General features: G+C 46.6%; 1 protein-coding gene across 1 annotated transcript; it reads left to right on the top strand.

Moving 5' to 3' along the window:
* Positions 1–702: 702 nt before the first annotated feature.
* On the top strand, positions 703–24422 carry POU2AF1 (POU class 2 homeobox associating factor 1). Its single transcript, XM_025465586.3, has 5 exons — positions 703–1246; positions 19427–19557; positions 20096–20138; positions 20223–20488; positions 23358–24422. The coding sequence occupies exons 1-5, from the start codon at positions 1231–1233 to the stop codon at positions 23670–23672; spliced, it is 771 nt and encodes a 256-aa protein (XP_025321371.1). The 5' UTR covers positions 703–1230; the 3' UTR covers positions 23673–24422.
* The last annotated feature ends 1165 nt before the right edge of the window (positions 24423–25587 follow it).

Raw genomic sequence — 25587 nt, forward strand, 5'->3', positions numbered from 1 at the left:
AAGGAAATGGAGATTCAGAATTATCTGACTTGGTGAAGACACAGCCAGTGAGTGGCACAGCCTTGCTGGGAACTCACCTCTCTCTAGACTGAGCCAGGCCAGATGGATGTGCCTCAGTTTCCAGTGGAAAGAGTTGTGTCAGATGGCTCTGGGGCAGTGTGGGAGGCAGAGCTGCAAGGCCCCGGACCTGCCCTAAGGGGCTGTAGTCAGGGAGTCTTGACCCCAGTGATTGGGTCACTGGGGCCTGAACATGTGGCATCAGATACATGGTGGCAGGGGGCTTCCAAACTGGGAGGGAGTCCACGGCCTAACCCGCATATGCTGTGAGGTGGTGAGCCTCACTACGTTTCCTTTGAGAAGCTTCATGCTAATAGGTGGGTGAGTACTAGGAAGGAGGCCTTGTTCATATTATATGGTTAAAGAGCATGGGCATCTTCTCTTCCCTTCCCTGGGTGAGTTGGCCTCTTTCTCCATGGGCATATGGACCATTGGAACCAGCGTGCCCCATATTTAAGCGTGATTAAGCCTCGCAATTTTGGTAATGGCTGGTGGGCCAGGGAGGGGCTATTGTGTTTCAAAATGGAATAAACAGAAAAGCAGTATTAAAAGAATGAAGAGGTTGTTTAGTGAGGCTTGAAGAGACTACAGGTGTTTCCTCCTGTGTTGAGAACCAGTGGCCCCTGGGAATTGCATTTCCCGTTGAGCAGGGCCCATGGCGGACTGAGTCCTGCTGCCATGCCTGTGGTATAGAAACCTGAATGGGCACCGTAGAATATCCAGAGTCTTCCAGGGGTCTTTGAGACTCACCCTGGGTGTGTGGGGATCCAAGACCCGACACGCGTGCTCGCACAGCTCACTCTCACAGCCGCGTTCCCACTCACCACAGTACCGGCCTGCAGTGTGGGGCAGCCTCTGGAGGACCACGGCCCCCTGTGTGGTGGTGGCGTTCAGATCCGGCTGGCTGGCTCTGTGAGCCAGTGGTGGGCCTCCGAGGGCGCACACAGTGGGGAGACAGGCAGCCTGGCCTGAGGAAAAAGTGCGCCCGTGCCTGAGGTGGGAGGATGTGATGACGCGGTGCCCCCGCGCAGCGGGAACTCAGGCCTTTAAAAAGCTGAGGAAACAGCCTCTGAGCAAGCAGTGGCTCCCCTGGAGGAAAGCACACCCGGGTCTCACATTCAAGAAGCCAAACTGTCTGCTTCAAAGAGAAAAGGCAACATCCTGTCACAGGCCATGCTCTGGCAAAAACGTAAGTGGTTTGACCGTGGCTGTCAGAGCCATGTCAGCACAGGTAGGGGCCGGGAGCCACCAGCCAGCCCGGGACTGAGAGGATGTGGTCGTGCTGGAGGCACCAGGGCTCTCTGGGTCCCCCACCCAGGGCAGCGCAGGGGTGAAGTGGGTGAGGGAGCCCAGTGGCAAAACCAACCTGTCAGAGGTGATGCTCATTTTCCAGGCTAGTGTTCCAAGGTGGGACAGCTCATCGCGTCTCCGCTCTGAGGCATGAATCACTGTGGTGAGGAGAGGCCAGTTCATGATTCACAAAACGAAAAGCCAAATGTGACATTGGTTTGGGGCTGAGAGGGGAAGGCCATGGGGTCCTTTACACGCGTGGCTTTATTTTTCACAAAGAGCTGCTCTTCAGCTGGTGGTTCAATTCCCTGGGCCTGTTCCTCTCTGAGTTACTTAGGTTTCTGCTGAAGGTGTCATCTGTTTCTGTGAGTGCACGGGGACAACGTGGAACCTTGGCTTTGTTGGGCAGCTCTTTGCTCGCTCCACTGTCCTGCCTCTTGGCATTCTTCCTGGCGCTCTGTGGCAAGCCTTGTGGGTCCCCCGTGCAGGGGGTCAGCGGGTTTATCTTTAACCTTAGTGTTTATCCCTGGGGTTGGATGGAACAACCGTGAACTTTATTTTCCATTATGTGGGATCAAACAGAGACTTGTGTTATTAATAATTGAAATCATACAGAGAGTATCTACAACATTCCCTTCTTGAAATAACAAAGCCAACTCAACAGCCTCCTGACAGTTGAACATTTTGGGGGCTCATTTATGTACTTCCTCAAGGAAGAAATATTACCAAAAAATTGCTCTGCCTTTTCAAAAGTGCTTAGGTCTTTAAAATGCCTTTTGATGAATTTATATACACCCTACTTCAAGCAAACTTAATATAAGAGAATCAAGATTTACAGAAAAGATAAATTGGGGAGTGTTTGTTTATTTTACAAAAAGATATTTTCTTGGAGGCCTTAAAGTTCTGAAAATATACTTTCATTGATTAAAACATAACTTACAGTTACTTTATCACCAACTCATTGTTTCCTTTATTTCTTGTGTAAATTCTCTGGAATTGAGCTTGTTAATATATAATTCGGAGGAGAGATTTCAAAATTTGCCAGATTGTGAAGTCTCATTGTTTGATACTGGCAAGATGCATTTTTTTTTTTTAAATAAAAAGAGATGAACTTTAATTTGGACTTGAGAGCTATGGAGTCCTTCCAAGATCATTAGAGGTATGCTAATAGGGGTGCTGTGCATAGAATCCTGAAGGGTAGAGCAGTAGTAGTTATTGCTGAGGGCAGGTGGGTGCTAAGGTCTTTACTGGAAGCTGCTGAGTGTCCAAATGACCTTACACTTAGAAGGCTGAATTGGTGGGTTTTATGTGAGCTCTTGAGGAACTTTTGCCTTGGTTCCTACCCATTCAAAGCAAGTAATTTTCCTTTTTATTTTTATTTTCTTAAATCTTTAGGTTTCTCATATGTAAAATGGGGCAAAAATAATACCCATTACTCAGAGCTACCCTTATCTTGGTAAGCTAAGATGCCACTGAAATGATGCTGGTTGCTTTGGTTTTGCTCAATATCTGTGATACGGGTTGCTTCCTTGCATTCATGGGCTGCCATATTCCCTACTCTTGAGTATACACTACATTTTTCCTTCCTTAATTCCTCTTAAGAGATGAGCATTTTTTTTTTTTTTTTTTTTTTTTTTTTCCCGAAGGAGATGGTGGAGGCATGTTTCTTGCTCACACTCTGGATGTCAGTCAGGTCCAACAAAACTCCATTTTAGGGAGACCACAATGTAAGCTGGTCAGTGGAATAACTGGAGTGAATGGTTCTACATGTTCATATGTACACAGTCAAGATTCTCTTTACTTGTCCTTCAGCACCCTAAAGGAAATTAGGAAAAGACCTGGGCACTGGACCCATCCCCTTACCCAGGATCCGAATAAAACCCTTGTCCAGGGCACTGAGGGCACCTGGGGGACTAGACCCTGTGGGAAAACCAGTAAAAACAGGGCAGCTTTGTCAGCCCACTTTGAATCACCTGATGGAAGGGCAGAGTTTGAAATCAGACATGAAGAGTGCTGAAAAGGCACTTTCTTTTTTCAGAAAACACCCTCGGGCCATGATCTGAAATGACTGTACTATGGCGTTCTGGAAAGGGTTAAGAAAACATCCACTTTTGTACATGTTGCCTTCTCCCTATCTGGCCCATGATCCCTGTGTGGGGACTAAATGTGAACATTGGCTTTGATTCGGATCGGCTCACAGAACTGCTGGCACCACAAGTGGAAATCTGCAGATTCTGAGCCTTGCTTGATTGGCTAGTTAGATAAAGAGGTCACTCTACCTGCAGATTCTTCTTCTGGGTTCTGCTCTTGGTCCTACAGACCCTGCGTCCATAGGAATTCACATCCATTCCAATGAGAGGCTCTTGTTAAGGAACTAGTCACAGTGCAGTATAAGCAGCAGGAACAATGGAGTGAAACAGGTCTGGGTTTGAAAGCTGGCTCTGCAGCTTCATTATTCAACTTTCGCAGATTCTGAAAAATCTGGAGGACCGGGGTTTTAATGCCTGCCTTATGAGGTTTTAGTAGGAGCTAAGGTAGGAAATGTAGGCCATGTCATCAAGTCTCCTGAAAGTGGTGATAGAGCACCGTCCATCCTGCTGCCCATCTGGAGGGATCAGGGAGGTGCTAAATTCCTTCCTGTCTATCCTTTTCTGCACTTTAATTAGAATAGTTAAAAAAGCACAATCAAAATATTCTTGAATGATAGGGTCTTTCAAACCAAGAGTTTTCCAAGAGTCTAAAGCAGAGGTCTGCAAACCGTGGCCTGAGTGCCAAATCGGCCCCACCACTTGCTTTTGAAAATAAAATTTTATTGGAACATGGCCATATCTCTTTATTCGCATATTGCCTAGGGCTGCTTTTGCTACAACGGAAGCGTCGAGTAGGTGTCATAGAGACTATATGGCTTACAAAGCCTCAAATATTTACCATCTGGTCTGTTATAGAAAAAGTTTGCCAACCTCTGGGCTAAATGATTTGGTCATACTTTACATGTTCGTTTCCTTAGGTTTCTCTGCAACCAGGGGTCACACATGCTCAACATTAGTGGGAGATAAAAACTTGCAGCAAATTGATTAAATGATTTGCATAAAGCCAAAATTTGATTTGATTGACTTCTTCCTTAACAGCTATGGAACGGAGTACCATCAACTGAACACCATTTGTTGGAAAATGAATGAATCATAGGACTGCTTTTTATTGTTGTTATTTGTATAAGGGAAAGATTTACATGATAATAAAAGGCAGGCTGACTGATTTTCTTTGAATTGGTAGCTTGTCTTGATTCCTGTAGGTATGACCCTGGTGTGCAGGGAGGCATTATAAGAACAGGAAATAGTGATTGCTTAATTATTAAGGTATGGACATGCCTTTGCTTTTAGACAACTGCAACAGAGCAGAGGTTCCCAAACTGATAAATTAGGACCTCAAAATTCTCATTATTGTTGAACTCTGCATTTACTCCAGGGTTCTACTAAACAGCCAATTTTTTAAAGGGAAGTTAAAAAATTCAGTTAAATATAAGGAAAACTTGCAATAACCACATAATATTTGAAACCTTTCTCTTGTAGAAACTCAGGCAAATGTCTAACAAGAAGTGATTTAGGTCTGTGGAGTACCTCTAACATTTCTGTTCTGTGTTACAACCTTTGTCCATTTATTTTTTTTTCCTTTGTCCATTTAATAAGCACCTTTACTTCTCAGCAAGTTTGTGTATTGATTCAGTGGTTCTTGGTGATAAGGACAAGTAGAGTCTAAAGGACAGACACAACCTCACACGCACAGAAGGAAGTGAAATAAGGGACAAACGTAAACCAAGCACACAGATTAGTTGGTAAAAGAGCAATAATTTTCAGAGTGGACACTTTACTTCCGTCTCTCTATTATTTACTAAAGAAAAACATCAACTTTGTTTCTCTCTATACCCAGAAAGTTCCCAAGTCAGAGGTTTGGAAATCTCTCTTCCAGTTCAAATCTGCAAATCTGTTCTGTTGTGAGGAACAGAAACAACCACACTTATTAGCTAAAAATCTGGACATTTAATTCACTTACAAGTTCTGTAAATTTTTGCTTTTAAACCTTCCCATTACAAAATAAAGGTACTAGGTTCTTACCACCCCTCCGCCCCGACTTCTTTCTAAAGAAGTTTGTTTTCCAGCTAATGAAGATGAACACCAATTTCTGACTTCGATCCAACCAAACCAAAGTTGGCTGGTTGATTAAGATCATCAACATAAGTTTCATAGTTATGAAATACTTAGCGATGTTCTAGTTTTCTCATTTTTGTAGTGCTTGATAAGTGTGGACTGCCTGGAATGGAGAAGCCTTTTCTGGAATCTTCTTGTCCTGGTTGTGTGATGCTATGAGCAAAACATAGTTCTTGCAGGCAGGAGACATGGAGCTATAAGCTATTAGGAGCGGGGCCATACGCAAGCCACCTATGCTCTCTGGCTCTACAATGGGACTTGCCTATACGTGGCTATCAGGCAGGGAGATCGAACTTGACTCAAGTTCTTTTCCAGCCATAATTGCTGAGCTTTCATGCAGGCTTATACAAAATAAATCCATGTTTTAAACACCAAGTCTTTAATATTAGAGAAGGCATTTTTCCATCTGCACAGAGCTGTGCTTTTCAACCTTGGCTGAACATTGGAATGCTCTGGAAAATTTAAGAAATACTAATGTCCAGGTCCCAACCCAGAGGGTCTCATTAAATCGCCCTGGACATTAGATTTTCAAATCTTCCCAGGCAATTCTAATGTGCAGCCATGATGAGAACCTGGAGGTTGCAAGGAATGGCTTCTAATATAGCTTTTGACCTTACACTGCTGTGAGCTGCCATGTTCTGTCCTTTCAATAAGGACCCATACCAGCTCTGGGGCATGAGAGTAAGTACTTACATGAGTACCCTGCAGCATACCAAATGTTCTGTTGCATCAGTTTGATTACATTGGTTTGCTAGTGAAGAGACCTGAACAACATGGATTTAAATAAAACAGTGGGGTATGATCTGTCACCCCGAAGAAGTCCACAGTGGGCCACGCAGGACTGTCCACAGAGTCTGCAGTGCCAACAACATCTCTGGCTACTCCTATTTTCCTGGTCTGCTGTCTTTGGCATGTGGCTTTGGTCCTCAAAGCTGTTTCTTAGTTGCTACTGTCGCTCCAGCCACCATATTGGTGTTTTGGACAAGGAAGAAGAAGAGGAAAAAGAAAGGCAAAAAGATCATCCTTCTCTGCCGCCCCTACAACTACTGCTGACATCTTATGGCCACTCCTATCTGCCAGGGCGAATAGTGTCATTGTGTAGCTGGGCACATTGATGCCCCCAGAACATGGGACTTGTTAGTAAGAAGGGACAGGGCTGATGTCAGGTGCAGCAGCTGCCAGTCTTGGCCACATTTTGGGTGTCTTATCTCATTTAATCCTCCTAGAAACCCCAGGAGGTAGGTTCTGTGTTAAGCTATATTTTGTAGATGGGAAAATGGAAGCTTGAAGATTAGGTTAGTAAGTCAGCCTGAATATTGTCTCACAAAGCTGTCCTGTGTCTCCACAGTGGTGCTCGGCTCACTCACAGGGTGTAGGAGGGTTCTGTTGGTAAAAGCACAGTCCTCCCACACCAGCTAAAGGAGAGGAAGCCCAATGGCAGAAATGAAGTGGCCAGCTGGTGGATTCCAGGCTCATTTTGATGGGTGTTTCATCTTTCTTACTGCAAGGAATAAAGTCTTTGCATCTATGCCTCTTCCACTGGGCTCTTTGCAGATTGTTTAGCTGCAATGGGAGGGCTCCAAGGGGACAGAGTGACCCAGAATCTTCCCCCCAAAGCCCAGCCCATCTGTTTTCTGGGCAGCACTAATAACGAACCCAGTGTGGCAGTCTGAGTTGGGACCCCAGGCTCCTGCCTCCATGGCACTTCCCTCATTTTGAACTGTCTAGACTTTGGGAGAGTCAGGTTAGCTCTTCACACATGTGTGCACATGTGTGCATGAGTGTGGTGTGGTATGAAAAGCAATGTACAGAAAGTAGGGGTTTATTTGGAATTAGGGAGTGGCATCTCTGTTCTTTCAATGCCATTAGTGGTTTAGAGCTTAGCCTCTGGGGCAGGCAGATCTGAGTTCGAATCCTAGATTTATGCCTCACTGGTTGCACGTCCTAACAAGCGCTTCTGCTTCACTCTGCTGCCACTTCCTTAAGTATATAACGAGACCAGAATTCTTACTTCTTTGCTTCATGGCGCTGTGGTAGGTGTTTACTACTGCGCTTCGTATCAAGTCAATGCTCAATAATAAATATTAGTTACTATTCTTATTTTCCCGCTCTCTCTCACTCTACCTCTGAGAATAAAGCTTATGCAGCTAATTATAGATGGTAATTTGTGTGGCTTCTGAGTTCTGCATTTCTTGTGAAACAGCAGGGTGCGCATTTTTAGTCTTGTAACTTGTGGTGGGGTTCACCGGTCAGGGCTAAGGCTTATGGTTAAGGTGGCCATTCTCTGACCCCACTTGGAACTTGGGCTACTATTTTCTGCCACGCCTCATAAGGCATCAGGCTCATGTTGACTGACAAAATGTGTTTGTTTTCTTTTAATTCACGAGATTGGACTGAGGTGTTTACAATCTAGCTGTCAGAAGACTGACCCTCGACTTTTGTTAAGAAATAGCACAAATGATACCGAAAACTGAAACAGCAGTGTGCTGTCTTTCTTAGTAATGGTTTCATTAGTATCACTTTCTGGGAAGAGCAGGCAGCCAAAGAATTACAAACCAGAGTCATTCTCAGACCAGGTGTTGGGACGAAAAAGGATCTGACCACACTGAAGAAAAGCTGAATGACCCTTGAATCCTCTAGAAAGAGTCATAAATTTAATTGGAAGATAAGTGTACAAAGATTGTGAATCCCTTCCCAGGACTGAGAATTACTGAGGAGATAGCAAAGAAAGAAGAAGAAGAAGAAGAAAAAAAAAAAAAAAAACGGAGAGAGAGTTGAAAGCAGGAGTAAGTTTTAATGCTGGAGGAAGGCAATACTAATTCAGGAAAGAAAGGCATAGAAGGAAAACCAGTCATCCCATTTTGTCATCCTATGCATGCGTGCAGCCACTCAGTAATAGGATTATTCTTAGTAGAGAAATCAAACAATGACATCAATTGTCTTCAGCAGGAGGGAGGAGAAGATGGAATCAGGGAAGGTACCCTGAAGCATATGGCATTAGTTATAAATCCTCCAGAATAAATGATAGACTTCTTGCTTGGATCTTGGGAGACAAAGAGGCCTACTAGGACATAACAGAGGAGCCCTGCAAAGAAAATCCAAGGATGTCCAGGCTAGTGTTTGCAACATTTTGGGCACAAATGTCTTTATTCAAACCAAACCTATTGTAGAACTCCAATGCAAAAATAAAAATGGAGCAATTCTGGGGGAATCCTAAAGCTCTGATTGCTCACTCACACCCAGACTCCCCTGCTTCCTTCCCTTTATTGGCAACTACAGGTGCCTCCACTGTATTCCAGGGTTTTTAGATCATAGCTTCACAACCGTGACCTGGACCAATCCTCTACTCCTTCAGCAAGATCCCTGATAGCTGATCCCAGGTCCTTGGTTTAAATGCTTCTGGGGTAAAGACTACACTTCTGGAGCAAAGTGAAGCCTGTTGTATTGGTCTCCATGAAGCTTTGAAGCTGTGAAGGTCATGTTTTCAGTCTATGTCGCTATCTTGTGAACAAAGAAGAGGGTATGTTCTTCAAAGATTGACCTGGTGACTCCTTTCTCAGCCTTGCCATTTTTAAAAAAGATTTTATTTATTTATTTGAGAGTGAGACAGATAACACAAGCAGGGGGAGTGGCAGAGGGAGAAGGAGAAGTAAGCTCCCTGGGGAGCAGGGAGCTCAACGTGGGGCTCGCTTGCAGGACCCTGAGTTCATGACTTGAGAAGAAAGCAGACACTTAACTTACTGAGCCATCCAGGCAACCCCTAGACTTGCTATTCTAACAACTTCTCCAGGGTTCTTCACAAGGGAATGTCCCCATATTGTGAGGCCATTGGTTAGTAAACCAGGGATTTGGCAAAAAAGCTCATCTTGACTGGCAGTTATATGTCACATCCTGAATCAATTATGAAGGCTGACTTTACTCACATAGTCTGTGCCCCAAGTTGCCACAAGCCTTGGTGCTGGAGCATTTAGATCTGACCCCTTGGTGCTGGGTCTGAAGAGTTCTTCCAAGGAATTGGTCTCAGGAAAAGTTGATTTCTTTTTTTAAAAATATTTTTATGTATTTATTCATGAGAGACACACAGAGAGAGGCAGAGACATAGGCAGAGGGAGAAGCAGGCTCCATGCAGGGAGCCTGATGTGGGACTCAATCCTGGGACTCCCAGATCACTCCCTGAGCCAAAGGCAGATGCGTTTAACTGCCGAGCCACCCAGGTATCCCAGTTGATTTCTTCAATAAGAATCTCTTTGGTCTGGAAAATCCCAAACTAGATATTATTTAAATCAAATAAAAAAACAGTCACAATTCTTCTCTTTCAGCTGCCTGACCATAGGTTTTTCCTATTCTTGATTGGACTGGCAATTCTAGATTCAGGCTCTGGGTCTTAATCTAATAAGGAAAGATGTATCTGTCTCCTCTGCTCTATCTCCTCACTCTGATGCTAACTTGCTATAGAATTTGTGTGGGCACCTTGGGTTGGCTCACCCCCCATATGGTCTTGTGCTCTTAGTGTAGACCCTCTCTGTTCCTACACTGATCCCTTATGCTCTCAATAAAGCAAAGGCAATGCCCAATATGTCAGCCAGAATTCTGTCTTGCTCTAGTAGGTGATAAAACTCTCCTCGCTGACCACCAAAGAACCTTCTTGTGTGTACTGCCATGTTTCTATCCCATATGGGATATGTACTCCTAGGTTTCTAGCCCTTTGGAGAAGTACCATGGCCTCAGTCATGGCTCTGTCTTTGTCCTTTGGGAGATACATAGAAGTTCTCTGAGGAGTTACATCTGAGATCAGGACATCACATGCCATCTTACTCTGTCTCTCAAAAATCCTAAGGTCTTCCTTCCTGGAGTTGTCCTTTAAAAATTTAAATCTGCCGCAAATCTACTCCTCTGCTGGCTTCTGAAGAAAGAAGTCCTTCTGCTCAGCTCATGGTATCCTTATAAGAGGCCAGTGCCAGGATTTTGATGTCTCCTATCCAGGCTTGTTCTGTTTGCAAGTGAGGTCTTTGACTCAACTCTCTGCAGCATTATTGGCCCCACTGTCTCCTAAACATGGCTGTCCTGCTGCTTGGGGACACCAGGTCCAGAGACCAGGGGGATGACTTCTAGGAGCACCATGAAAACAGGTTGAGACAGGCCTTGCTGGTGGCAGAAGGCTCTGGGTGTGTTGAAGATAGAGACATTCAGTATCAGGATGTAACAGGACAAGGGCAAGTTAGAATCACAGCGCCAGGGCTAGCTACTTCTCTGATGAGTGATAGGCTGAGATCATAGGAGAAATAGTCATTTGTTCAACACCTGTTACATACTAAGTACTTAACTGTGTTAATTTCATACAAGTGATAATCCTATGAGATAAAGATCCTTACTCTCATTTATCAAATAGGAAAACTGAGGCACATACATGTTAAGTGATTTGCCAAGGGTCACACAGTGATAAGCTATATAGTAGCTTTCCAAATTAGGTCTGCCTGAGTCCCAAACAACATTATACCACTTTTCAGCGGCAAGGATTTTAGGGTTCCATTAGATGCTTCTTCTCCTCCCAGTTGAAATAAGTCAACCCTTAGATGAAGGCAGGTTCTTACTTCACCAAGAGCAGTTGTAGCCTGACTCAAAAGCTCCTACAAATATGAATCTCAGAAAGATAGTTTTGAGACAGTATAGAACCTCTGGAGCCAGTTGACTTCCATATGGAACTGGAATTCCTAGGGCTGGTCTTCCTTTAGTGGGCTAACTGGCCAAGATAGGATAGGACCAGCTGGTGAAACATCTTTAGGGCTCATCTAGGGTCCTCAGACTGGGGGTTAACACTGAACATCTGGGAGTACTTTGAATGTCTTGGGCAAGACTTACATTCATGGTGTGAGCTGAGCCTCACCCCAGACCAGTGTCCTTGAATCAGAGGTAGAAGAACCATGCTTCATTGCACTTTCCTCTTTGTGTAGCCCCTATGGACTGGGGACCCCTGCTTGCTGCTCATGTAAGTCCTACTGAATCAAGTGGAGGTGGAAACCAGCCAAACAAGCCAGAACACTTCAGTTGTGAGGCAGTTGCAGCTCTGTCACAGTTTGTAATTCTAGGTCTGCTTATGCATTTATTTAATTAATGTCTGCACGCCACTCAACTAGGTGGTAAGCTCCATGGTGACAGGGACCCACCATTTGCTACTCTGCTTAGCAAATATTTGTTTAGGGCATGCTCTGCTAGGGCTCTCTTGGTCTTGTCCCCTACTCTGAGACTTAGTGTATCTCAGATGGGAGCCTTTTCTGCTCTGGTAACCCCAGTTTCTGTAAGACACAGGCAGATGCAGCTGCTTTCTCAGGTGGACCTATCCTCTGTCATTTCAGTCGAAAATACCAAAAATAAAACTTTGCGGGAAATTGTTTGGGTCTCTCAGTTCTCGTCACTCATGTGAGCAGATTGCTGGTAACCTTCTCATGGACTTCTTTTTCCTCTCGGATGGGAAATACTGTTTCTGGGGAAATCGGCAGTCAAGGGAGACTGGATTAGGGTGGTCCAAGTCCAGACTCTGACCCGAGGAATGAGAGTCAGAATAGGGCAAGGGACGTTTTGTGACTGACCTCTGGGGTTACCCAGGAAAATAAATGAACTTACCTAGGCAGAGGGCAGGCAGAGGCAGAAATGGACTGAGCTTGGAATCAGAGATCTTGGGTTTAGCTGATGACACAGCTATTTACAAGTGTGGACTTGGCAAGTCACTTAACATCTCTGGGCATCATGTTCCTCATCAGTGGAAAGGAGGGTGAGAGGGAGACCTCCACTGCCTATTTCAGAAGTTGTGGTGAGGCTTCAAATGAAATCATTTGTGTCAGAGCTGTATGAGTCACAGAAAATCATGCAAAGATGAGTGTGGTGATTTCTGAGCTCCTGGGGGTTAAAGTCATGACCAGGAGACACATGGACCTTTGGCATGCATGCATTCAACGTGCTGAATCTTCATGAAGAAGAGACAGAACACTAACACTCTCTGGGAGTAGAGAGAGGAATCCAAGAGCCTTGTGTGCTCACTCTGCTTGTTCTGCAGGAGGTTTGGAGGGAGGATGGACACATGGTGTGGAATGCATCCTTTGGACGCATGGACGCACTGAGAGCCCCTGGGGGAAGGATGTCTCGGCAGCAGTGCCTGTGAAGACAGGCTGAAGGCTCTGGCACTACTGACCTTTTGTCTGATCTCACCCAAGGTCATGGAGTGGGACATCCAGTACTTTTGGGATAATCCAGGTAATCCTGAGGCTATGGAGAGGGAACATCTCAGGCAGGAGCTTGGTGGATGAGAGTGGCCTATGGGTAAACTGTCTCTCTGCTTAAGCCTAACATAATCTGAGAGCAATGTGTGATCACTCTGGGTATCCATCCCAGGCTGGCTGGGGCTTCCTTGAAACAGATCACTTGGCTCCTAGACCCCTTTGTTCTGGGGCTCTGTGGTTCTAAGATCTGTGGTCACCCCAGATCTACTTTACAATCCTCTCCTGGCTCTTCTTTCTCAGGTTGTTTCTCTAAGTCCTTTTGGCCACCCATGTCTGTGACTCTCCTCTATCCTTCCAAGTGACCTCTTGGGGTCACGGTAGATCACTTGATGATTCTCATCAAATGATGGTTGATCGTTGAGCTCTGTGGGTCTGACAGGAATATGCTTCTTAGAATGGGGACAAAGAGGGGAAATGTCACTACTTTTCCCTTCCTTTCTCTGATCAGACTGGAGAGTCTGTGATCAGCCACCATCTTGGAGCGCTCTTTGATGGAGGCATCCAACGTCTACACATCAAGACACTGTGGCTTACTTCTTTTTGACTATCCCAGCAGCCTTAGGAGCAACATCAGATTGTAATTCAGTTGAAGTTCCACTTTCTCATGTCTTCTGAACACTTTTTTTTTTTTAAAGATTTATTTGAAATAGAGAGAGAAAGTGCATACTCATAAGTCATGATCCCATGACCCATGAGATCATGCCCAAAACCAAGAGTCAGATGCTTAACTGAGCCACCTAGGAGCTATTCTTCTGAACACATTTAAAGGCACTTTTTTATCCATCTATCTTTCTCATCTGCCCTGGATGTTATCCAGATTACTAGAATATATGAGTGATGTGGTGATACTTGCTAGTTGCAAAGCCCTTTCAGTTTAAACAGTGAATGGAAAGCCTACATTTACATGTGTATGGAATCTCTTTGTTGGCCTCCATTAAAAAAAAAAAAAAGTAAACTGCAATCTAGTGTAAATTGGTCAGGAAAGCCTTTCTGTAGCATGTCAAGTCCAATCTTTGGCCAAAGCCCAAGTTCTTTCTTCCTGTCTGGAAAAAAATCAGCCATTGTCCATGAATGGAAAGAACAAATTTGAAAACTTTGACTCAGATCTTCAGCAGAAGAGGAACATTCACATTAGTGTTTCAGTTCAGGATGTGGATAATCCTTGAGCTGATCTGAGCTAAACTTTCCCAGGCACCCTCAACTACCTTGGACTGAGAACACAAACAAACTTCTAACACAAACAAACTTCTTTGCATTAAAGTGAAAAGTGTCAGCAACTTTTATGACTTTGTTTTCGGTTAGAAGCTAGAATAAGTTTGTTAGCCCTAGGCTTGAATTCTATTGTTCAATTATTTGTTTTTGGTTTTGCGATGAGTAAAGAGAAAATTATTTGTTTTTCTTCTTAGTGAATCTTTTTTTTTTTTTTTTTTTTAAATAGTAGTGACGTTTCAGCAGCAAGAAAGAATAATATTTACTGTGGTTACTTGGAATGATCGATAGTGTGTCATGTGTCCTCTTGGGCTAAGAAGGTTTATCTTTTTGTCTTTCAAAATGGCCCTGTGTGGCTGCTGGTTTGAGGTTTAACCTCAGTTATAAACGGAAAGCACTGTCAGTGAGCTAGATTGTCAAGATGGGTGGGATGGGTGCCTGTTTCTGGTACCCTGATGACAGAAATGTAGACATACCCAACTAGCCTTCAGAGCAGCAACACTAACTGGTATTCAACTTACTGCCTGCCTTGGAGGCTCATGGGAAATCTGTAACAGGACAATTGCTAGGAGAAGAGTCTCCTTCCAAGAGGATCTTGGAGGCTATCCTAGGTAACACCTGTCTGAAGAGGATCTCTGAAAGCAGCCTCGGGGAGAAGTTACAGTGATAAATGCCTCCGTGCTGGCTCTACTAGGAGCCATTAGAAGGGACCTACCTCCTTAGCCAAGTAGCTTCCTCTCTGTGGTGTGAATGTGGTTTGCATGGGGTCATTAAATAAACAAGTGCTGACGATTTTGCATATGTCCTCAGTGATATTTATTATACCTTCTTCAAGAAACTGGAGAGCCATGTTTATTTAAATCAGTGGAATCCATATGTTCCCTAAGCTCAATGCAAACATGCATAATGCCCACAAGCAGCCAGAGCACTGCCTGAAGTGACCAGTTGGCTCAATCTGTCATGGTCTGTGCTCTCCAGAGGAACAACAGCTGCAGGACTCTTATTTTTGTGATGTGGAGCATGTCTGGGTGTGTGGCAGGGGGAACTGAAATGTCTTCTGCTGACTTTTTATACCTTCAGATTTTTTTCATCGCTCATTTTGGAAAAGGGAAGCCCTCACTGGGGCCAAATTTATAGGTTTTTCTGTAAATTAGTTTTGGGTGTTTTTTTTTTTTTTTTCCCAAACTCCGCTGGTGACTGACTTCCAGTGGTGGGAAGGTAACATGGCTGAATTTCTCACACTGAAAAAGGAGATTCCTAGCGAGGTTCATGTTTAGGTGGGAAGATTTTTCTCAGTGGCGGATACTCGGATGCTCCCAGGAGACTTAATGGGCCTTCAAACCACAGGATAAATGGTGAGGAAGCTTCAGGCTTTGAGGACCTGCTACCTGGAGCTGCAATTTAATTTAGGGGGCTGTAAATATCTCTGGTCAACTCTCCTCTGGGAAACTGGACTTTAATCCTCTCTGCTTATATATTAATTATCATTTGATCTTCTGTTTTATTTTCTTTGTCTCTTATTGTTATTTTAAGAAATTATTTTAAGAATCTTAATTAAAAAAATATTCTAGTTTAGTCACTTTAAAGCTAGCTCAGTTCAGGGATCCAGAAGCCCCAGGGCAAAGCAATCATGATTTAAGACAAACTTCTTTTCCTATTCCAAATTTGTATCTGTGGGCTCATTTCTTATGCCAGTGGCAGTGGGGAGTACAGTGTTTACTGTAGAATTAGAAACGGTTGTTGCTGCTTCCCAAAGATTGGTGTGAAAGGCACGGACTGCAAGTCTTGGCTTTGCAAATACACTTGGCCATCGGACTCCTTTGGGAATTGTCGTGAGGCTTCTGATCCTGAGGTTTCACGGCCACCTTCTGAAGTCCCTGTCAGAAGCACTCTCTCTTGTGCCTGCACACTTATAGTTAGTTGCCAGATTCCCTGGCAGCTGGTTGTGGACTCGTAGGTGGGTAGGCAGGAGATCTTTGAGAGCTGGGGGAGTTTTGTGACTGCAGTAGGAAGAGGTGAGGACTGAGAAACTGCTCTCCATATGGTCTGTGCTGGGCACACCTGTTGACTCTGTGGGTTCTAAGGAAGTCCAGACATCGGAGGCTGATACCCTCTGCTCACAGCACCTCCCCCAAGCCCTCTTTGTTCATTGATTCAAAAACAACAGGAGGCAGGAAGTCATCACTTTGACAAGATCCTGGAAATGCCCAGCTGGCCTCTTGGCAGCCAAGTGTTCCATGTGTCCACTTCCTGGGAGGGGGTGGACTCGGGTAGGAGTCCTTTGGGCCCTTCCCCAGAAGCATACATGCAAATCAGAGGGGGTGAGCTGTGGACCTGTCTTTGATGTGGACCTGTGGGATTGAGGTTTTCTTGTCCTCCAGCTGAATTAGAAGTGTGACCCCCAAATAAGCCTGTCCCCTGAGTTTCTCCCCAGTGCATAATGCCTCAGGCCATACCCTATGCCTAAGAAGAGCTGGAAACCTGATTGCAGACCAGCAGAGCCCGAACGTCGTGGGTGTGAACAAAGCCAATGTGGCTGTGGGTGACCAAGAATGAACGAGTAGAGTATGGGAGCACAGGTGACCTCGCTCTCTGCCACGTCAGGCCCCACCTGGGTTCTGGAGCCGACGGTGGGCATCAGTTATCATGAGGGGAAGTGGCACATGGGAACTAGGAAGGGGGGGCTCCCAGAAGGAGGGTTGGAAGGATTCAGAACAGGTCATCAAGAAATAGCTGGAAGGATGGGATGTTCATTCAGACTCCACAGGGGACCTGGTGTCTGTCTTCAGGTGCTGCTACTAACACTGATGATAATATTAGCTCACCTTTATTTAATGCATCCTGTGTGCAAGCTTCTGTTTGAAGCTTCCCCTACCGGTTATGTATCTTTACGATCCTCACCGCATGGATGAGAAGGCTGTAGGTGGATTATGAATGGCAAATTTCACCAGAAGGCAATGCAAGGAAAAATGGTGCTTGTTATGATGTGGCAGGTCCAGGAGGAGGAAGAGCTTCCTGACACTAGCTCCCCAGAGGAAGGTGGAAGTGGTGAAGGAGGGGAGGGAAAGAACATGTACCATAGGGGGACATTGCTTTGGGAGCTTCCGTGTATTTTTGCCTTGAATCCTCACACCTGCTGTGGGAGAGATGAGTTACTGAGGCCCAGGGGTATTAAATAAATCATCTGAGACCTTTCCACCAGTAAGCGACAGCCCAGATTTGAATGTAGGTATTTTTGGCTCTTGAGTCCATTGTTAATGCTACATATAGGAATGCCTGCTTACAGGTAGTCTCAGGGCACTTGGCACCAGGCTGGGTCTCTCTGCTCCACACTCCGGCTTCAGTCTCAATTTCACAAGTTGTAACTGTTCCGTTGCTTGTCTCTCCCACTAGATGCCAGATGCATGTGGGCGGGGGCCACAGCTTATGCTGTTCAGAGCTCTGTTCATAGTGTCGGGGGATATTTGAATGAATGAATGAATGAATGAATGAATACCAATACAGATTCCTCACTATGATAAGGGAAATTAAAAAGAAGATAATAAATCTCCTATTAGGACATTAGAGGGAGAATCTTATCTTATCCCTTATCTCCCTTAGAGGGAGAGAATCTTATCATCTTATCTCCCTTAGAGGGAGATCAGGAATGAATTATCAGTAGTTCTAACCTTGCAGAGCTTCAGAATCACTAAAGGAGTTTTAAAATACAGATTCTTAGGCCCACATCACCCCGCCCCCATCAGAACTCTCTGATAGCCTGGGCATCTGCGTTGTGCATCACTCCCTGGTCAGTTCCGCTACTTGGCCAGGTGAGGAAGCCCCCTTGGATGCATCTGCGTCTGGGGTTCTCTGCATTACGTGTTCTGTAACACTCCCTTTCTTGCTTCGTGCTGCCTCTCCCTGCCTGCTGGCATCAAGGCCAGGCTGTGTGTGTGTGTGTGTGTGTGTGTGTGTGTGTGTGCCTGGAGCATGGATGGAGGTCTGTGCTGGGTCAGGCACGGGTTCTTATCAGCTGGGTATTTACTGAGCAAAGTTCAGCCAGGGCAGCACTATGGTTCCGGGTTTAATAGATATCCAGACTTCCAGGCTTTTGACTCAGAGCCCACGTCCCTGGGGCCCTTATCGGTGGATGATAATGGACTCCCTGTGCGAGCCCCCAGGGCCGATGGTACTCACTTTTCATGTCGGACCCAGGTCTGCCCTTGAGAGGCCCAGGGCCCTAGGCTGTGGGCTGTCTGGGTGGGCAGAGTCACTGCCCAGCCATGACTGCTCTGGCTTGCTCTCCCCGGCCAGGATGTACCCCGTTCCAGCTCAGTGCTTTCATTTCCCAGCTTTGATGACAAAAGGCACAGGGAACATCTCAGCAGCAAGGCTGGACAGCTCTGGTCCTAAGTGCGTAGATCACCATCAGGTACTTGTCCTGGGATCCACAGAAGCCCTGGAAACAATTCCCCACAGCCCAGGAGAGGTGAAGGGAAGGTGAATGCCAGCACATTTCACATAATGAACCAAATAATCAACAAATACCCGACTGAGCTTGCTATGGACATGCTACTGGGGAAGGTATAGAGAAATGAGGTATCATATCTCACCTTGACAGGTTTAGGATCTAATTAGGGGCATAAGAAATATACATCAAAAGGATTATTAATTACAGAGCAGACTGCAAATTTATTAAATGCTCACTCTGTACCTGATTTTTATACTGAGTATATGCTGTGCTTCTCATTTCCTAAGCCAGAGTCTCCTTAGGACATTCCTTTGCTAAGAAATTGCACTGAGAGGTGTTAATGACTTGCCCAGGGTCACGTGGCTAGAATGTGGCAGAGGCAGATGTGGCACCTGTGTCCTCTGATTCAGAGTGCCTGCTCTTATGGTGGCCTTTACCATCCCCTATGCCGAGCACTAAATTGGTCTAAGAGGCTGGAGGATGAAGCCACTTCTGTGGGCAGCCGCGGGCAGCCAGGAGGGCTGCACTAGTCTTGAGCCAGGTTGAGCCAAGAGGCTGAGAAGTGTAAGCAGGAACCCTGACCATGGGAAATCACAAGCAGAGATGAGGACATGAGACATGCAAGGAACGTGAAGAGAAGCCTGAGTAGAGCTCCCGGCCAGAGTCAAGGTTTATGTGGTACTTAGTGTGCAAAGTGGTTGGAAAATGGGTTGGACCAACACAGCCCAGGACTTTCAGTTGTACTTTCAAGGTTGCAGGCCTTAATTGATGGGATGGAAGGAAGTCACAGAAGGTTTGGGGCAGGAGGAGTGACGATACTGAGGGAAATTGTCTAGGAAGTCTCATGGGTCCTCCTTGTTCAGGCACAAGTGAGGTAAGCAGGCACCCTGGGATGGGGGCTCGTCCAAGGGGGAGATGCTCAGTGACATTGCTTTTCACAGCCACAGCTCCAGAACAGGCCCCAGCCCCACCCCGGCCGTACCAGGGTGTCCGTGTGAAGGAGCCAGTGAAGGAACTGCTCAGGAGGAAACGTGGCCATGCCAGCAGTGGGGCGGCTGTTACACCTACGGCGGTGAGGGGCCCCTGTGGCCAGTGTGTGTGTGTGTGCGTGTGTGTGTGTGTGTGTATGTGGTGGGGTGTCCAAAGGGGTTGGATGGGAGTATGCTTCCTTGCCCTATGAGATGCTCATTGAGGCCATGAAGCCAACACATCGCCAGGGTATGGCTGCTGAAGGATGGACCTAAGATAGAACGAGTCAGTGGTCCCTGAAGTAGGGTGAGGGCTTTGGGTAGACTGGCTTGGCCCGCTGAAGACAGTTAGGGCCAGGGCCTGAGTGAGCGGATAAATCACACAATCCTGGCGTGAGCTGGGTGCTCACTGTGGGAAGAGGATGATGCCAGTTCCCTAAGTGCACAAGGTTCTTGCTAAATGGAAACATGAATCCCTCAAAAGTATGGGTGGTGATGGTTGGGGCACAGGGTGGGTGTTGTGTTCTAATAAGGAAAATTCTCCCATCCCTTCCTGCCCTGGGGAACCTCTGGGCAAGTTTTTTGCACAGGGCTAGTTGGAGACAGCAGAACATTGATCCTAGTCTTCTCTTCTCCCTCTAGGTGGTGCTGCCCCATCAGCCCCTGGCCACCTACACCACAGTGGGTAAGAGCCCCCTATAGCCCTGGTCCCCTCTGTGCCCCTCATCCGGGTGACACCTGCAGTTCTGTAATTTGCTTCTTCCCACAGGTCCTTCCTGCCTTGACATGGAGGTCTCTGCTTCCACAGTGACAGAGGAGGGGGCCCTGTGTGCCGGCTGGCTCTCCCAGCCTGGCCCGGCCACCCTCCAGCCCCTGGCCCCGTGGACACCCTACACGGAGTATGTGTCCCATGAAGCTGTCAGCTGCCCCTACTCAGCTGACATGTATGTGCAGCCCATGTGCCCGAGCTACACAGTTGTGGGGCCCTCCTCCGTGCTGACCTATGCCTCCCAGCCGCTCATCACTAATGTCACGGTACGTCGCACAAAAGCTTTGCTGCACCAACCCATGCCAACTGCACCCTTTGGAACATAGGCTGACTTCCTGACCCCTGATCATTCTTGCTATTGATTTGCAGGATAACTGAGCCATTAGGCTCACCCTGTCCTGTAGGGCGGCCTGCTCTTCTCCCCAGTGACCTAAAATATCTTCCGCAAAGAAGGCTCATGGCCTCCCTTGTCACGCCTTGTGTTCCTCAGGGTTGGGAGGTTCTCCAGCCTCTCTGCTCTATATCTCTCCTGCTGACCCCAAAGCAGCAAGTCTTGGTAGGAAGTTTAAGTTTTCAGGTTAGAGATCTCAGGTGAGATCTGCGTGGGGTCTTGTGCCAGAGCCAGCATTTTCTTTCTATTCAGATGGCCTAGGGGGTGATTGTTCACTGAACAATGGGATTTGCCAGATGATCTTAAGGCTAAGTAGCAGGTGACACAACTTTTCAGAAAACTACTTTTTACAAAAGATTTATTTATTTTTAGAGAGAGAGAGAGAGTGTGTGTGTGTGTGTGTGTGTGATTGAGTATGTGAGTAGGGGAAAGTGTGGAAGGACAGAGAGAGGGTGTCCTCAAGCTTGGCATGGAGCCTGGTGCAGCCTGAGATCATGACCTGAGCGGAAACCAAGAGTTGGATGCTCAACTGACTGAGCCACCCAGGCACCCCACAGAAGTCAGACACACCTGCAGGATAATTTTTTGAGTGTTGCCTCTAGCATCAGATTGCCTGGGTTCCCTTCATCCCTTCACTTAGGAGCTAGGAGACCACAGAGCCTTGGTGCCCACATCTGTGAAATGAGAATACTGATAAGAGAGCTGATGCCAGGCTCCAGTGGGAGGGCACATGTGGAGGACTTAGCATAGTTCCTGGCAAACAGAAAACTCTCCATAAGTGTTATTATGATTGTCTCAAAGTCGGCCAGCAGCATTAACTAAGGGCTTCCTTCAAGTGCCAGATAGGAAAGGAATGAAGGAAGAAAGGAAGATAAATAGTTTTATATGAGTGACACCTGTGTGAGCAAAGGAATGGGAATCCCCCAAGCGTTCAGAGAAGGAAAGCTCCGTGGGAGTAGCCATATCCAGCTGCAGTTCAGGGTAAACTGTGGGAGGTGGAGCTGGGGCCTCATGAGTAGCTGCAAAGCCCACGTTGATGATGGAGTTTGCTTTGGTTCCTTGCCTCCTGTCCATTTCCCTCAAGAGTTGAGTGTCATCCTGATGCACCTGCCTTTTCATCACTATCCAGCCCAGGGCCCACAGAAGCCCTCCTGCCCTGTGCCCCCTGGCTACCCAGCAAACCGGTTGTGGGGCCTACATGGTGGTACTAGGAAGGAGTGCCTTCAGCACCTTTCCCAAGCAACTCATTTCCATATCGGGGGCCTTGGGTGGGGGGAGGAGGTGGCAGATATAACTGTTCCCAGTCATTTCAACCCCAAGGATTTCTTTCATTATTTACCTTTCATTATCTCCACCTCCTACTTTGAAAGGTTCTGTGTATTAAACAGACTGTATTTATTAAGAAATAATTTATTTGTTTTGCCACTTTGTAATTAACTCATCAAAGCTGGTTGGAGCTACCAGTCAGCACTCCTGATGAGCAGGAGCTAAGACCTGTTGTAGCACTGGGTTGACAGAATTCCATCTCTGAGTAAAGAAACCTGCAATTACAGGTGGCCTGCATGGGTTTATGACTCAAAAAAGTAGGATTTCCATTTGGATTTTTGAAGAACTGGAAATTTTAAGGCTTTGCTGGGAAGCTGGAAGGCCTCTGAGACCCTTTCCAGCTCTACCATTCTGTAGGAAAACACTGTAAGCCTTGCTACTCCAACTATGGTCCCTGGACCAGCCACAGTGGCATCACCAAGGATCTGAGTGGACTTGCAGAATCCCAGGCCCTACCCCAGCCCTCCTGGACCAAAATCTGCATCATAACAAGATTCCCAGGAAACTGACATAAACTCTTCCTGAAATGACTCTAATGGTTTACTCTCACAACACAGTGGCAACCAGACAGAGATAGGATGGGGGAATGAGGGACAGTGTGTGGGGGGGCGGATTTGGGCCTCTCTTACATCATTTCATGTAGAGACCTTCCTCCTCCACCTGCTTCCTCAGCTGTAGAAGATAGGAAGGACCCAGGCCCTTCTCTCCTGCAGGCTTGACCTCAGGTTTGCAGTGTGGTAGCTGCACAGGTGAGAGGCATAGTTTGCAGGGCACCTGAGAAAATAACCCTGGGAGAGCCATGGGGGTCCAGCTCAGAGATATGAGGACGAGGACGTGGAAGGCACCGGGAAGCTTTAAGGAAAGGCTAGTTCACTAACACAGTAGTGCTTCCCCAGCTTCTAGGTCTGCCCAGAACAGGAGGGAGGTGAGTGGGGCTCTGTTGGCTTGGGTGGATCTCAGGATGTCAAGGCTGCCATAGGGAGCCAGGGAGCCAGGGCCGTCTTTGTGTCTAGGCCTGCCAGTAGCCAGCCACCTTTGGGATATGGCTACCATGCCAGGGGACAGGCTTGTTAACATGCTGTACTTTCACTGATTTTTAAGATGGACATTTCTCCCCACCCACATTTTAATATCTTTGAAATTGGGATGCAATTTATATTCAATAAAACCTGGAAAAGCATCTCTAATCAGCTCGGCCCAATGGTGTCTGTTCTATAGGTAACTCCATATAGAAGAGAAATGGACACCTGGGGAGGTGGTGTGAGCAGGGACATGCAGCTGGTGACTTGGACCCAGCTCAAGTCTGTGTGGCTTCTGGGGGAGACTGAGCAGGTGGAGACAACACCAGGACAAGGATGGGCAAGGCCAAGGGGGTCCCCAGCACTGCTAACCCTTCATCCTGTGTCTTTCCATCACAGACGAGAAGTGCAGCTGCGCCCGCGGTCGGGCCCCAACTGGAGGGCCCGGAGCACCAGGCGCCCCTCACCTATTTCCCGTGGCCTCAGCCCCTGTCCACTCTACCCACCTCCACCCTGCAGTATCAGCCTCCGGCCCCAGCCCTGCCTGGGCCCCAGTTTGTCCAGCTGCCCATCTCCATCCCTGAGCCAGTCCTTCAGGACATGGAAGACCCCAGGAGAGCCATCAGTTCCCTGACCATCGACAAACTGCTTTTGGAGGAAGAGGATGGTGATGCCTACGCACTCAACCACACGCTCTCTGTGGAGGGCTTTTAGGGCATGCTCCTGAGAATCCTGTTCCCTGAAACTGGGATTTAAAACAGGGAACAAGATTCACATCTCTTTGGAGTAGCCATTTTATGACTACACTTTGCATTCCAAACTAGAATGATAGACTTTCCTTCCTCCCTCTTCTTTCTCCTCCCTGCTCCCTCTTTCCCTCCTCCCTCTCTTCCTTCCCTCCTCTGTCCTTCCCTCCCTCCCCTCTTCATTCCTTTTTTCCTTTCTCATTTCTTTTTCCATTTCAGCTCCTATTTGAGAAGAAATTATAGGGATTTAGTGATAATATTGACACCAGTGTTGCAGACCTATGACCCAGGTGCTTTTACTTCTGCCTCAGTTCATCAATTGGGACAGCAGCCCCACCGAGCTGGGGGCCAGCAATGCCCTACCATCTGTCACTTTAAGATGGATGGGGTGTCCTACCGCCCCTCCAAGGGCAGACCCAATGCCAGAATCCTTGAGCTGTCAGTTCACATGGTGGCCCCTTTGCTGTTCTCAGACTTACAGTGTCAGGCAGCAGAGTCTCAAGGCCTGGGGTTCAGTGAGGTGGTGGGAGTGAGGGTCCTGGGGGTGGGTAGGGTCTGGATCAGGGGACGGAGGAGGGAGGGGAACAGGTGTGTGTGTGCCTATGGGGGGGAGGGGGAGGAAAAGATTGGGTGGAGAGAAAGAGGGTCCAAGGAGCCATTCTGCTCCAGATTACTTGGTGATTAAGGAGAATAAACTTAAGAAAAATATCGGTTTAATTGGTGGTTTTGTTTTTCTCCTTGAGGATCTTGCAAGGAAAGCTGGGCTCTATACTCAGGAGAATGAATAGGTCTGTGCTTCTTCCCCTGTGCAGACCTTCCATGGGGCTTCCGCGGGGGTGGGGGTGGGGTGGGGGGGCAGAGCCACTGAAGCCCAGGGGTGACTGGGTCCTCACTTAGTGCTGCCATATGCTTCTTGTGTGTTTTAAAAAACTCCACAAGCCAACATTGTGTGGAGTCAAGGCCTCTTTCCTAAGCACCATCCTTCCTGGGGGATTCTAGAGCCTCTAGTAGTACTGCGAGGTTTCATTTTGATTTTTTTTTTTCCTGGGGAAACTTCTGATTTGCAGATGCTTGCACACAGTTGTTGTCCGTGGGGTGCTGAGCGGCTGACAGCAGCCCATCTGTCCACTTAAACCAGTGTCAGCAATAGGCAGACACGTTAGTTGGTGGAGTCTATGTAGGAGCAATCAACTTTTCTCAGAAACGGTTTCTTTGACACATTTTCTTTACCATTTTAAATAGAAACTCTAGAAAGTTGCCTTTGATTGGATTTTTCTCTGCTTTGTGATTATTTTGACCCAAATTTCTCAGTATCTGCCTAAAATCCCAATCTTGATTTATTTTTGTCAGACTTAATATTTAGATTTAAAAGGTTAAAACTTCAGATAACAAATTTATATCTTTGTTGGTAGAGACAGTGAGTAGGCAAAGGAGAGGGCCTGTTTGGTTTTCTATAGAAAACACTATCCAAGAGTTTTCAGCTTATTATTTGAGGGTTTGAGATGATGCAGGAGCAATCCCCATAGGGAGTTTGAGTTGGTAAGAACTAGCAAAGAAATTAAGTACTTTAAGTATCTGCTAAGATTTAAATGGTGACTTTTTTTCCCTCCTTATCTTGAGGTAAAAGGTCTTGGTTGTAATAGTCTCTCTAGGTTTCTTCCTGGGTTTTCCTGCTAAGCTGGAAACATTTTAATAAAGATTCAATCAGACTTCTTTTTTGCCAAAGTGTTTTATTTCTTATCATATTAATCCCCTTTAGCTTGCAGTTCCATGTCAGGCAGGGTGATTGTAGGCAGGAGCTTACATGAGTCTTGTTGACTTTGCAACTTGATCTAACTGCAAGGGAAGATGCAACTGGCCCCACTTGCCTGCTGGTCAGGTCC

The sequence above is a fragment of the Canis lupus genome, chromosome 5, assembly GCF_003254725.2.
Source record: "Canis lupus dingo isolate Sandy chromosome 5, ASM325472v2, whole genome shotgun sequence".
Lineage (NCBI taxonomy): Eukaryota > Metazoa > Chordata > Mammalia > Carnivora > Canidae > Canis > Canis lupus.

Bases quoted from the DNA above. Each gene is read 5' to 3' on its own strand.
- POU2AF1 (XM_025465586.3), top strand. The intron at 20,139-20,222 runs GTAAGAGCCCCC...TTCTTCCCACAG, and splicing joins GGCCACCTACACCACAGTGG to GTCCTTCCTGCCTTGACATG. The intron at 20,489-23,357 runs GTACGTCGCACA...TTTCCATCACAG, and splicing joins CGCTCATCACTAATGTCACG to ACGAGAAGTGCAGCTGCGCC.